Source organism: Dinoponera quadriceps, unplaced genomic scaffold, assembly GCF_001313825.1.
Source record: "Dinoponera quadriceps isolate SergipeBrazil2010 unplaced genomic scaffold, ASM131382v1 scaffold2551, whole genome shotgun sequence".
In the NCBI taxonomy this organism is placed as follows: domain Eukaryota; kingdom Metazoa; phylum Arthropoda; class Insecta; order Hymenoptera; family Formicidae; genus Dinoponera; species Dinoponera quadriceps.
The window spans coordinates 79,622-94,715 of NW_014556585.1; the positions used below are offsets into that span (position 1 = coordinate 79,622).

The 15,094-nt window shown below is 46.4% G+C and overlaps 1 protein-coding gene across 3 annotated transcripts in view; it reads left to right on the top strand.

The window, feature by feature from the left end:
• The first annotated feature begins 1,497 nt into the window (after positions 1-1,497).
• The window catches only part of LOC106747902 (paired box protein Pax-6), a 39,153-nt gene continuing 25,556 nt past the window's right edge, over positions 1,498-15,094 (top strand). For all 3 annotated transcript variants that reach the window (XR_001374700.1, XR_001374701.1, XM_014625902.1), the window contains exons 1-2: positions 1,498-1,757; positions 13,389-13,641. Coding sequence is in view for 1 of the 3 variants with exons in the window: in XM_014625902.1 (XP_014481388.1) it covers positions 1,745-1,757; positions 13,389-13,641 (266 nt within the window). In the remaining 2 variants the exon portion in view is untranslated. The remainder of the gene's footprint in view (positions 1,758-13,388; positions 13,642-15,094) is intronic.

Here is a 15,094-nt window from a genome sequence, read left to right on the forward strand (position 1 = left end):
TTGCGCCGGGTAACGCTCAGCGCGGAAAGCCGAAACCCTTCTTCCCGCGTAGCGTTCGCTTCGCATATAATTTCCGCTACATCTGCCCGCGAATTGGGCGCGCGTGACCGAGCGAGACGGGGATACGAGGGAAATTTATGCGGGACGTAATCAGCCTTGGAAAAATTCGGAAATTTACCGCCGACACGGCAGTGTTTATTATTTGCTCGGTCGCTATTTATTTTTTGGCGCACTTTGAAATTTGCTTTTGGCGAACCAGTTTCGACGCCGCCAATATTTACCGCGTTTCGCGGGCGATAATCCCTCGAATTATGTTCTTTGAAGCCGCGTTGTTTACGCGCCCAGCACGGAAAAGGGTGTGCGCGACGAGCGTACGCGCGGCGCGCGCGTGCGCGCGCGCCGCAGAAAAGTCCGGGGATCAATCGAGTGTTTTTCTTTTTTCTCGCAAATTGCCGTGAATTCATAAAATCATCGCGGGAGGACCGACGCGACGGTGAAATTATTTCGGCCGCCCGCGCCCGATAATCGTTAACACACCCGTTTTCGCCGTCGGCCGCCGGACGCGTGCTGACCGGCCCTTTTTTTCCCTGCCTATCGTCAAGTAAAAAATCCACAATACGATTAAGAACGATACGCGAGAGATCGTCAATCGAAACGCGCGCGCGGCCACGTCCCGTTAATAATCCATGCTCTCGATGTTACGTTGTTACGCACGAAAATTGGTTTTTGATCGCGCGCTCCCCCGCGCTAAATAATCACCGCCGCCGCCGATATATTCCCCGCGAGAGTTACGGCATTATCGACGATATTATCCAGCTCCGTTAATACAGTATCCGCGTTATACCATGTTACACACGAATTTCAACGTGTTCCCCGATCAACATGTTTTTTCACCCTTTTTCCCCCGCTCGATCCTTTTTTTTTTCCTTTTTCTATAGAAACACCGATGGATTTTCATCTTCCGTATATTTGCCTTAAATACAGCGCGATTATTACGTTCTACTTTTCGCTTAAAACGGCGCCGCGGCCGAACATTTACGTATCTCGGCGCTCTACGTGCGCCTCAACGCGAGAACCGCTATTCTAATGAGGACCGAATCGTGATTTATTATGTGCTCCTCAAGAAACCGAAGTGTGAAAAAGTGAATTCCTCGGCGGGGCTTCGACGCGCAAAGCCGTGCACACGTCGAATAAGCTCATTAGCGCTGCTCCGTCGGGCGATTATTTTATCCGCCTTTATTTTTACCGTATTACAAGTAGTGTAATTATATCTAACCCCCAACGCTGAGTTATATACCGTTCAGCCAACGCTTTCATTTCCCGCGTATAAATACCAGCGAACAGCCCCGCGCGTTAAACCATCTCGGCGACGGCGGACCCCGGCCGCATAGTTCGGGCGTCGCCGAGGAGGAAGCGGAACGCACCAGCGGAACTTGACCGAAAGCATTTCGGATGATTTCAGCACTGTGTTAGCGTGGCCGGAGGTGGCGGCGGCGGAGACGGCGGAGGCGGCGGCGGCAGTGGCACGGTCGGCGGCGGTCGGCTGAGCCTGCACCTTCGTCCTTGCGGAGGCGGCGGTGGCGGCGGCATCGCCGAAAGTGACAGCGCTCCGGATTACCCGCCGAGCGCTGCGGCAGCGCGGAGCAGGGAGGCGGCGGCGGCGGCGCTGCACGCGGCAAGAACCCTGTTGGGCGCGGGGGTGGCCAACCCTTGCTCGCCCACCCCCGAGCCGCCCTTCTGGAAGATGCCACACAAAGGTCGGTCCGGTCAATTTATACTTCATTTACACGGACGAGACCCGCGGGATGTTTGGTGATTAATCGGGAGGCTGAGGACGGCTTGATTCTTCGACTTCGAGATCTCGGTGACGCGTGACGATAGGCTTCCGTCGGTCGCTTTGTTTGCTCGTGTCGCGTGCAGGAAGAATTTGGAAGCAGACCTGTGTACGGAAACTATTGGGAAGGTACTCATAAGTGATCAAATATTTACAAGACTCTCTTATTCTTAGCAATTTCCGCTCGAGTCGCGTCTATACCCCGGTAGAAATTGAACCTCGCGGCTGGCAGACACCCGCGATGGAGTAAATTTCTGTTTATCATCGCTGCTAGCCAAGTAATGTAATGCTCACTTTTTCCAGTAACTGGATAATGGCTGGGTGTACGAGTTAGCTACGGTTAGACAAAAGAAATTACAGTCACTAGATGAAATCGTAACTATTAGGTTGGTGCGTATGAAATGTCGCATTCTCTTTACATGCGGACGTTTTCCTCCCTGTTTTCGTTATACTTTTGTATTTGGCATAACCTCATTCATACTCGTATTGTCCATTGCCAGAGACTCATTTCAACAAAATAGGTTTTCTCGAAGGTCTTCCCTTTTTTATTTCTTTTGAGTTTATTACCGATATGAATTCTGCCGACATTCGCGTCATTTTCTTATATGAGTACAAACTTGGTAATAGTGCTGCAAAAGCTGCACGCAACATAAACCAAGCGTTTGGGGAGAATACGGTTAACAATCGGAAAGTGCAGCGTTGGTTCGAAAAATTTCGGACTGGCGATTTTTCACTGCAAAATGAGCCGCGCGGAAGACCCAAAACGTCTGTGAATAATGATGACCTGAAGGCTCTAGTGGAAGCGGATCCAGCCGTATCCACGAGGGAACTTGCTATCAGGATGAAAGTTGACCATACAACGATATTGAGACACCAAATTGTACTCCCATCGCTTGTGAATCGGCATGGCCCGCTACTGCTCCATGACAACGCTCGGCCGCACACATCGCACAAAACAATTGCGAAACTGAACGAACTGGAATATGAAGTTTTGCAGCATCCACCATATTCACCGGATCTCTCGCCGACCGATTTTCATTTTTTCAAGCATTTAGAGCTGTTTTTAAGAGGCAAACACCATGAAAATGAAGACAGTCTAAAAAACTCGATATCAGAGTTTATTAATTCTAAAGACCAAAATTTTTTTAAGACAGGCATCTACGCTTTAAAATCTCGTTGGGAGAAGTGTATTGAAGCGAATGGAGCATACTTTGATTGAATAAACAGCTTTTGAAGAAAGATATACAGTTTTATACAATCACTTAAGAATCCGACATTTCATATGCACCAACCTAATAGTTGCGAGGCAGTAATCTAACGTTCGCTTTTGTTTTTTCAAAACTCTTACGGAATAACGTACACTTTTCATTCGCTTCCTCCCTCCCTTTCAAATGCTAGATACTTTTAACTTTTACTCTGTTATATTTGATATGTAAGAGCTGGGCAACGGCTAGATTGCAAAACCGATTCTACATTTCAGTAAGAAATCGACGATGAGCTAAAAATTTCATCTAGCCTGTACTAGTTAGCCACTAGCTTTCGACTCAGACCGATTAAATATATTTGTACTCAGGTATATGAACAGTATTTTCTTAGTGCGCTGTTTGTGGGTGAGAAATTATTACGTCATTTATTATTATAATTTACTTATTATTATAAGCTAAAAGCTTTGCTTTAGGCTTCTACGCAATAAAAAAAGATTGTGTTACAAACGACCCATTCACCCAATTGTGTTACTTTAACAAGATGAATATGGTAAAAAGTAATATGTTAACGAGGAATATATTAATTAAATATATTTGTGCTTTTTAATACATATGGCCCGTATTACGGTAATATAAAAATTTAGGATTAATAGTAAGACAAAATTTTTTAATGTGTATTTTATTTTGAAATATTCAATTATTCATGAGCACCCCTAATATAATCATGCGATAAGGTATGCCAATCACCAAACATCTTGCGTGTGAGTGGATGTGTCTAGAATGCGCGTAAAAAATTCGTCAAGCTAGAGAGAGACAGAGAGAGAGAGAGAGAGAGAGAGAAAGATTATGATATATAATATAATATAATTCTTGCTTATATGTATATAAGGATATTCGACGATAAGGATACGAATCTTGAATTAATACCATGTTTTCCCCGCGTATGAAAAATATAACGACGTGCTCGACCGGTCGCATCGACGCACAATCTCGCGTAGTTCGTCGCTTCGCGATCTCGAGTCGCTCGTGGATTGAAAGTTTCCTTAAACCGGGGGTGGATAATTCCGATCGGCCGGAATATTCCCGGCGAAGTCGCGACCTTCGCGATGAGTTTTATATCGGAGAGGGGGCGAATAAATACGCGTACGCTTATGGGCTTAGGTAGGCTCGCGGTTACCCCTGGGGGGTTAGTCGGTAACCCGACACGCCTTTGGCCGGCTTCTGTCGGGCCAGCGGCCCCTTCGCCGCCGACTTCGACGAAGGGTGGAGGCCCTCTTGCACCTCGAAAGATTCGACCCTATGGCGCGCCGCCACACCCGGCGACAATCGGCTAGGCTGGCTCCCTTCCTCCGTACGATGCGGGGGTGCTTACACCGCCAATTTATCTCGATGCAACGTAATCTTTCCCCGCAGTTACTCACGGCTCCTCCCGCGCTGGAGGCTCGCGTTACGCGGGCTCACGGCCCATGCGACCTCATAATGGGACTTACAGGGAGAGTAAGCGCTCCCCACTCTCTCCGTTTCTCCCTGCAGCCCTCAGATCATTCGAACATGCGTGTGTGTGCGCACAGCTTCAGACAATGTTCGCGTGGCACGAGCGCGCCCTTCTTTCAACCATCCAACCACGGTCTGTCTGTTCCCTCTTGCGCTCTTCGTTCTTCCCTGTCGTTGTGTGTGTATATATACGCTGTATAGCGTACACGCAGCGAGGAGAGGGCGAACCTCCCTCTTACTTCGGTTCTCCATAAAACCTGCCGTGGTAGCTGTTCGAATGAAACGGCCGATTCACGCGAGAGCGCTTTATTTCGCTCTCGTCGCTACGCGAGATTTGTTAATGGTTATAGGCGGCGGGACGCCTATAGGCGCCGGGATCGGATCTCGCGCGTGCCAGCGCTCGGAGGCTGCGGAGATTACCTGCCTCCGCTTCCAAGGGGGTAATAAATGTCGGCGGTGCGGGATTATCCCCCGCGACCAATCAATAGGCTACGGCTGGCAATACGTCCGCGAGGCACGCCGATAACTTTCGCCCGTGGCTTCGTATACGTGGGGGGCTTCGAATCCGCTGCCAGTTTCGTCCTTCGATCCGTGCGCGGCAGCCATACTTGCGGAGGAAGGACACACGTTGTATATACACACATTGAGGGCTGTGCTGTCAGAGAAATTCCCGGCGAGAGAGAGAGAGAGAGAGAGAGAGAGACCGTGCGAATCGTCGGATATTTCGCGTACGAGTAGCCGTTAATTAATCCCGTCGTGATACGTTTCGCGACCCATCCTCGTTAACCGGGCGATATTTGGCCGGGGATAACTTGATCCGTAAGCGCGGAGGGTTTGAAGATCAATAGAGCCTCGGTGACACGATTGAAAGATCAACGTGCACAGGCGATGGATGCGCGCGACGGATTGACCTCACGGTATCGATGGATCCATTTTCTTTCGCTCCTCGCGAATCATAATTCGCATGTCGCGCGTTCGCCCGCACACGCGGAAAATCGTCGAAATTTCACGGTCCGTTGATCGACGCTCCGTTTACCGGCGCGAAATTTATTCGACCGAGATCGCCGCCGCCGTTATTTCGCGTTATTTCGACGCGCGGTATCTTGTTATCGGGGTGAATCGTAACGAGCGGTGAATATATACGATTACCAGCCCCGCGGCCATGAGTTCGGTATTTACTCCGCGAAGGGCTGTAGCAGGGAAGATACGCGACGGACCGCCTTACACACGGTGTCAATAATAACGGGCGCGGTAATGAGTATGCGCTGTCGGGGATGGTGGCTGCTAATACCGCGCCGCCGCCTCTTAACACCATCCGTAATGAATTCGTCGCTCGGAAAGTGCGCACGCGCACCAGCTAGAGAGAGAGAGAGAGAGAGGGTGTCCCGCTCTTACCGTGATTCAACTCATTAGAGAGCGTATGCCTGGCACGCTATCTTTGATGTAGCTGAAAGGTGCGCACAGATGAAACTCTCTCTCTCTCTCTCTCTGTCGCCACGATGCCATGAGTTTATCGTGAAACGCTCGGAGGCTCCCTTGCGCCGCGCCACCGTTTGCTCATCCTTCCGAATCTACCGACGTGATAATAACATTTAGTCGGTGACACTCAACAAACGCGTCGGCTCCAGAAGCGCCCGACCAGACGTTATGCCGTCAGCAGGCTGGGCTCCCACCGGAAATAAACGCAGCTCGATCTTGTAAATATTCGTCGAGTGACACGGAATGTTAATACAACTGCGATTCTGAAGGGAATGTCTTCGGGTCGTCATCTTTCTTCTTCTAAATCCCTTGCCTCCCCTTCTCACTCTATCTCTCTCTCTCTTTCTCGTTATTTAATAACTTTAGAACGTACCTTGGAATATTTTCTTCACTTTACGAGAATACACTGGAAGGTGGGGGGGGGNATAACAATTAAATTATAATTCTTATATTACGGCAAACGGAAAATAATGTTAACTGCAACGATTTATCTCATTTTTTTTTTCTGCTTCGAAATCGCGTTTTCAGTAGTAGTACAGTTCTATTTGCCGAATATAAAATAATAAAAAGGCTCTCTTATATATATCTGCAATCGAATTGTATGATAATTAAGGCAAGTAAGAGCTGGAGCGCTGTTATAGTGGCGAATAATTTATTTGAACAATAATTCAATGTAATTTTCTCGCCAACGTTTTGATCCTTATTATTTGGACCTTCTTCAGTGCATACAATAGAAATATAAATAATTAAACCAAAATTAAGAATTGAAGGTTTAATGTGTGATAATAACATATGGATCTCAAGTAGCAATCAATGCCGATTCACCTGTTGCTTTAAATATATAATTGGATGTCAGATTAGATATTATTCCAAAATATATGCGGGTAAATACGAAGAAAGACGGGAAAACAGTAGAACATATTGTACTACAGTCGGCGTAATTCTAAATATAAAATAAAAAGGCTCTTAAAATATTATTTACAAATACTTTGGAATATTTTTTGTTTATTTTTATATTTTGATTGTATGCACTGAAGAGAGTCTAAGCGATAAAGGCCGAAATGTTTGCGGAAAAATGATTTCGAATTATCACTCGAAAAAATTATTCAGCATTACAACAGCATTCCGGTACTTATTTGCGTTAATTGTCAAATGGTTATATTTTCCGCTTGAGGAGACAGCTTAATCGATTATTAGAGGACCAATCAACATTTTTATATATTATTCATGATTTCTTATTATTTAATTATTATTTATCATTACAACATAAACGTAACATTCTCTACCGTAAAATTAATTGATGATCGCGCTCTCATCGGTAGCCGCACGGTATTAGCTTTCGAGTGAAATTTACCCCGTATCGCTGCGTCTTTCCTACGTCGAGGTATCGACGAGCGGCGAATCCTTTGACGGGGACTGAGTCCCTGCAACAATGTTACGCTCCCGTAACATTTTGAGTGGAGTGGCGCCGCCGATGGAGGAGGGAGAGGTGTGAAGTCCGCGCTGCGAACGTACCACAATGTGCAACGCTCGCGGCTCCGGGCTGCCCTTTGCGGAGTACCGAAGCCGCGTATCCTCTGAAAAAATAAACGGCCGTATCTCGGCGAAAAATTGACGTAGGAACGCGAAACAAACGCCATTCTTTTCGCCGTCTCGCACAGCACACGTTTACGGCGGCCACGTGTGCCTTCATAATGACACGCAAATACGCGTACGATTACGTGATATACGCGATACATAGGTTGCGCGGATACCAAATATTCCGAGCGTGCCGGAGGTTTTCATTGTTGTACAAAATACAAAAGCTCGCTCACATATACACACGCATATCTCGTTCAAAAAATAACGCGCTGAGATTCTCGTGTAATCCATCGTTATTTCGTAAATGGTAACGCGCGCGATTTTACTATGCGTGGCAACTTGTTCCCATTTTTAATGCAAATAATGCAATAATCGAGCAATAACGTCGAATATTCATTAACTATCCATTTTTATACATCTCCATTTGTTTCGCCGGATTGGCCGTTGAATTGGCCGATCACAAATATTTTTTTCTATTGCCGATTTATTAAGAATTTCGGTAGTTTTTCGGTGTCGTTGTTGCATTTAAAATGCTTCTGTTGCATCAATTTCGAAAACGGGATGACTCGTCGCGTCCCATTAATGCAGTCGACGTATCAGCAAGGCCAAATATGACGCGCAAATTATAATTATATTTTTCTACCATTATATTTGACGAATGCGCGACGCAACGGCGACAAGTGAGAGTAATTTGGCGCGCGAAAGCGATACTTTTTATGGATGCCGACGGATAAACGGCAGTTCGTTAAATGAATTCCGGCCGGTGCATCCCGTAACTGATTACGTTCGGCCGGTTTCGAGTCGCAACGCGGGACTAATTACCCGCAAACTATTATTACATCCCATTAAACAACTATTCCGACGCAAACTTTCCGTCATCGTTGGAAATTGGAGTGGCACATTAGCCGCTTCACCGAGCTGTTTTGTTTCTATTATCGGGTAACGATCAATCGTTCCTTCCCAACGAGTTGGGAACGTTTAAACGTTTGTCTAGGATACATGTATTCCCGTCGCTTCTCGGCGTAGTGTAGCGCGCAATGCGACAGTCAATCGGATCGGGATTTTTGTTTTCGACGGATCCGCACGTGCGAGCATCACTGATAAACATTTTGTGCGATTTACGTTCGCTCGGAAGTAATAAAAGTGAACGAGAAGCGCGTCAGTTGTCAATATCGCAAGTTGCCTGCGAAGTCGCGAATTTGCTTGGAAATTCGTTCTGTAAGTTGAAAGCAAATATATTTCAACGTCGAACACGTCTACTACAGTCTTTATTACGCGAGCGATTAGGAATCTCACATTCTTCTACCGAACTTTCAGTCAGCCCCCATTCACTCCGTCGCGTTGACCTCACGGAGATTTCATCGGAGACTTGACCGCGGAACTATCACACACGGAAAAAAGGAATTAGTTGTCCGTATGATACAACGAAAATTTCGTTACCAGACGTAGACTTTAGCTGTGGGAGCTAAAAACTAGATACAGGAATGGAAATATTAATTAAATCAACTAAGTTTCGGTTGTGTATCATGGATAGTTAATTTTTACCTAAGGAAGCTAGTTTTTAGCTGTGGGGTAGCTAATCTTTTTCCATACATATGTTATTGAGAAAGTGTAGGTAAACATGGAATATTCTAAGCTTTTTTTAAAGATAGATTTTGGAAAGACAAAATGTAGGATAAGTCGTGTAATGCGAAATATTTTCTTAAACTTGCAAAAAAATAATTTTTCTCGTATTTCTCGCATATTAATCATCAAATAGTCTATAATAATTATTATATATATATATATATATATATATATATAATATCGTCTATTATAAATATATCTTTATATTTTCTCTTATAATAATGTTATAATATATATTTATATATATAACATCATATTAGTTTCATCCCACTGCTTACGTCATTTAACGATGTCCCCTACATGTTTCTTTGGCATCCTGCGAGCAAGAAACAATAGAGTATAATATAAACAAAAAGCGGTAAGTAATATAGATTATTCTGCATTCCACCGACATCGCCATTTTCACCTTTCCATCATATACAAAGGAAGTGTACACCATATGACACTTGTTAATGAGTAGACTACGCTAAAACTTAATCACAGTTTCACATATAACGAAAAGCGACTAAGAATCTGTGAAGTAGATTGACTGTGAAACAAAAGTTGGTAAACTTATCTCACAAGTACAGCAAGTAGCGATATACCGAAGATGAAAATATCCAAAACTAAAATCGCACATTCTACACGAGACTTCGTACTACACTGGTACTTCGTGCGTTAAGCTAGGAGTCCAGCAGCTAAGAATTCCAATGCTGTCCGCTGGGTTGCAATACTTAATAGGCTAGATATCGCGATTTCGGATTACCCGAGTACTCCCATATTACCCTCACTTCCTCTACGTGAGAAAAAACGCAGGAGCGTCCCGCTCGTCGTATTTTCCTCGCGATGTGGGAAAGGTCTCGGAGAGAGCGTCTTCTCGCGCATCTTAAACACCCGGCGATCGTTTCCACGCTTAAAGACCGTCTCTCGCCTTGAGCGGAGATTCGGGGGATGTTTGGCGAGGACGACGGAGGGTGACTCGGCCGAGCGGACCGAGCGAAGCGTCGCGGGGGGCGGCTGGCGGGAGCAGAGAGGAGCGGGGCTCCGGGGAGGACGAGGGTGCCGCGACGTCGTGCGCCGGGGTTGCACAGGATGGGATTTAATCTGTGTCCCGTTTCACGCTCAGCCAAGTGGAACCTTTTTGCCTCACTTTGCGGCGCGACTCGCTTTTGCGCCGCACCGCCGCGTAGATTAACGCGAAATTATATATAAAGAATGTGTGCGGCCGGCGGGTGTATGCACGGCTCGACGGCGTCGGGCTCGCACGATATTCGAGCCCTCCGAGCTGTCTCCCTGCTCGTCGGTCTCCCCCCCTGTCGTCCACCTCCTCCTTCCCCCGCGGGGAGGACGACGTGAGACGAAAGACGTGGAACGAAAGGGGTGAATTTCGCGCGTATACGTGTACAGCTAAGTCGTGCACACTTGCCACCCTTTGTAACGAATTAAACTCGTGAAAAACAGCGCGGACTTGTGCGCGCGCGCCGTCCCTTCAAAGGACGAGGCTGTCGAGCTCCGCGGCGGCGCGTCCTCGCTTTGACCACCGCCTATTTTTAACGCAAAGCCGCTCGGCCGGAAGGATGAAGCGATTCGAAAGAGCGCAAAACGTCTTTCGATCCCCGTGAAGTGTGAGTTAGGTGCCTTTTTAATTAAGAACGCGAGAATTATATGTTGATAATTAATCGAGAGATCGTCGCGAGAGAAGTGGCTTTTCTCCTTTTCCTCTCTCTCTCACATACACACAGTCTCTATCTTCTCTATCTTCCTCTGGTATGTCATCGAATGATAAGTGCGGGTAATATTGAAACGATCGATCGCGTGTACGAGAAAAAGTAGAAATAAACAACGATGGTGTTTGCTTAGAGATCCATTCCTCATAGCCGGTTTTCGACGCGATACATGTTCGAGCAAATTATAATTCAGAATATCTTTCCCGTCGCGCGTGCTAAGTACGATAGCGCGATCCTATTCGCGGATCTACGTGCTCTTATTAATTCGAGCAACGGATGAATATTCATTAGGCGCCGGTACGAAAGAAGTTACGACGAACGTCGCTCTAATTGCTCCGAAGAAAATGTCTCGTCTTTATCGTTACCCGTTTTATCTTACGCCGTGCGCATAATCAAAGGGACTCACCGGGGGCGGGAAAACGGTGACAAGGCTGCGATCGGCAGGTCGATAGATCGTCGATCAGATCTATGCGCACGGAATCACCGTCGCGCTTTATTGTATCCTGCCATTCGTAACGTGCAGCCGTGAACACAATCAGCCGACGCGTCAAATTTGCCGATATTTTTTCAAACGCGTCACGCGGAATATCTACCGATGCGTTTCAAAACGTTCACCATTATTTCACTGGAATGTACGGAATTAAATATGGCCGCGAAACCACGCTCCGCAAAAAATATTCTACCTGTAACCTGTCTCCCCCCTTCTTTCTCTCTCCACGTATACACGAGTCGCAGAATCCGGAATTGCTTCCGCGATAAAACGGAAAAAGTAAGAAGTACCTCCTCGAAAATTTCCGCGGCGCCTCGTCGCGGAATTATTTGTAACAAGACTCTCGACTCCAATTTCTCGCTCCTCGTTCTCCCCATTCACCGTCGTATTCCATCCCCTGTTATTCCTTTCACCGTGCTCGGGATTCGCTTAAAAAGCCCCGGCTATAATGCGAGGGCGGTTGAAGCCGGAGGAAGCCTTTTGCGATAGGCGCGCGGAATCGTAGGCGAACGTATCGTGCCGGCGCGGAATAGTCGCGAATGAGAGAAGTGCTTCTCGGAAGCGCGGATCTATCTGGGAATCGGTGAAATTCAAGGTACGCTCTTATTTTTATCAAGAATCCCGCGAAATCATTACACTTTGAGACATCCTAAGTTATACCTAAGAGGAGGGATATCTGAGAGGAAATATTTTTGTCACTCGATCACATCTTTATTAACGTGTACGCCTTACTTTTAACGACAATATTATCGTACTGCATTCACGGCGTCATAAAGCCACTATCTGCTCTCTTCTATAATTTGCAATAATTACCTATAATTACCTTTCGAAAAATTGCACTACGCGTCCTTGACACTTTCCGGCGAGTGATCGCGAAATATGCGCCGGATTTTCAATCCTTTCGCGTCAGCGGGAACGAGACACGATAGAAGTGGCGGAAGGAAGCGCGAGGATGAGAGGAAGGGACACGTAAAAGGAGAGGAAAAGATAAGGAGAGAGACAGAGAGAGAGAGAGGGAGAGGAAGGAATCGGCGAGCGAGAAAACGCGTCGTTATACAAAATGGTTTCGCACAGCGCAGAAGGCGGCGCGGACGATTCAAGATTACATCCCAACTATTTCTTGTCGCTTTGCGTGGCGCAAAAGTGGGAATTAATTAAATTCGTTAATTGCAAGATGCATTTAGCAACGCTGCTGCTGGCTGCGCTCGAGTCTCTCGTCTCGGCGCAGCGTCCGCCGTCGCACGGTGCCTTTTCGTTGCGTCCTTTTCCTCGCGTCACGTCACGAGAATTTAACAAAATAACGAGAAAGACCGAGAGGTCCACTTTTCGCGCGCCGGGACCGTCAAAAGCAAAAGGGGCTCGCTCCGTTCGTGATATCTCGTGTCCTCCCGCGTGTTCCGTCTCCATCTCGACGGGCGTATTCAGTCGAGCGGGGGTAGCCGTGTATGCATTTCCGTTTACGCGCGCGCGTTTACATTGTAAGCTTGATCGTTTAACAGTTTCCTACAGCCTTCCTCATGACGACTAAATTAGACGATGCCGTAGCCGTGCGTCTGTCGTCACGTCGTTACGCTATTGTGCCGGCGCGCGTCGCAATTACGTCGCCGATATCCGTATACGCATCGTACGCGATGCATTTCCGTATCGGCGCCTCCTCCTGGGCGCGCGTACGGGGTATAAACGCCCGTAATAAGGTAACACACACACGCATACTACACACGAGGCGCCGAATTAATCGGCGCGCAAGGGTCAAACTGATCTTCGTTACGTGACATCCGCAGGGCGGCGGAGCGTATGATCGTGGCGCAAACATCTCCCTTGGCGTTCAATCTGACGCTTCGACGGGGATCCGACGCGGGCGCGAACGCTAATTAGACTAATAAGAACGCGTTCGGCGCGTATACTCCGGCTGTTTACCAATCAGATGTTCCCTGGCGAGGTGACGTACACGTTGCGCGCGTTTTGATTCACAGAAGAGGACTTGATGCACGGGGGTGGCGCGGGTATCGGCGGGGGTTCTATGGTCGGACAGAACTCAATATTTGGGTGCTCGGCTGCAGGACACAGCGGGGTTAACCAGCTCGGCGGCGTTTACGTCAATGGCCGACCATTGCCGGATTCCACGAGGCAGAAGATCGTCGAGCTGGCCCACAGCGGGGCTAGACCGTGCGACATATCGCGCATACTGCAGGTCAGCAATGGATGCGTCTCCAAGATCCTCGGCAGGTAAGTCACTTGTCCATTCCTCTCCGTGATCTCGCGGAGTGAAATCGAGCGGCGATGAGAGATCCGATCGCTGTTGTCTCCGTTAGTGGATGTTCCGAACGCACGGGCTGAATCTCGCTACAAGACACGACTCTTGTCTGGAGTATTAGATGTAAATAGAGACTATAAACAGAGAATAGACCGAGCGTGAGGTGCGAGAACTGAAGGGCAAATAGAAAGAGACGGGCAGTGGGCGCCGTGTAGCTTTCTCTTCTCTAGTGAGGGAAGAAGGGGTGTAAGAAAGAGGGGTGTAAGGAAGAGTGGGGAGGAGCGCGCCTTTTCTGGCGTGTGAACGATCGAACCGTTCATCTGTCTTCCCCCACTCATCTTTTACACCCCTCTTTCTTATATCCCACTCTTTCCTCATTAGAGAAAGAAAGCTACACGGCATCTGTTGTTCGTTTCTTTCTATCTGATCTTCACTGCTTATTAGAGGACACGCTCGGTCTATTTTTATCATGTCTATGATAGAGACATCGAACTCGATATATCCAAAGTCAGCTATCTTTTCTCTACGGTGATACTTAGAGCATGTGAGTAAAGAAGTGAGAGATGGAAGATAGGTGGGATAGGTTAGACTGCAAAAGGTTAATCTCAATAATTATAATCTATGCAAAATTATTTTCCCCATAGTTTATAGTTATTCCCCATAATTTATCGTTATTCGTTATGACCCGATATATTAAAGGAGGGATTTTTTCTGTTAAATTTTTAACATACTCCTGTGTTAATTTAACATATTATGTTTATGTTATCTCAACATTTTATATCAATATTCAATATATATAAGTATTAAAATAACACATTTTGTACTTCATTGTCGAATTAACATATTATGGATATCAATTTTGTATTAATTTTTAATATAATATTTCCGTTACTTCTCAACATATTCACCTTGCGTGAAATTAACACAAAAATTTGAACGAACCATGTATTGCAACCATAGAGATATAAGAATAGAGGGAACAAGCCTGTAAGTGGAAGTGATAGAGGCAAAGAGAGAGATGGATGCCGAATGTCCTATCTGTCTCTTTCTAGTTGAGCGCTGTGATTGGTTGTTACAATGAGCCGCCAAGACGACCACGCGACGTCAGGAGGGGAGAAAGCAGACTAAAATTTCGTTTTGTAAATATGCGTGCACATGTGTGTAGAATTAAAATTCGTTAAATATTCGAACGTTAACAAAATAATAATTGGACGCGATTTGTTTAAAAATGAGGCATTGTTTGAAATGCAAGGCGGAGTCTTATCCTGGATGTAACCGCAGTTTTCACTCGTAAGAAAGTACAAATACGTAACCTCAAATAATTATGTGTTATTTTTTCCTACATTAAAAAAAATATGTAAATGTTGTAGGCTACCGAAGGATGTAGATATAAGGCGTAAATGGTTGAATATACTTCAACTACCT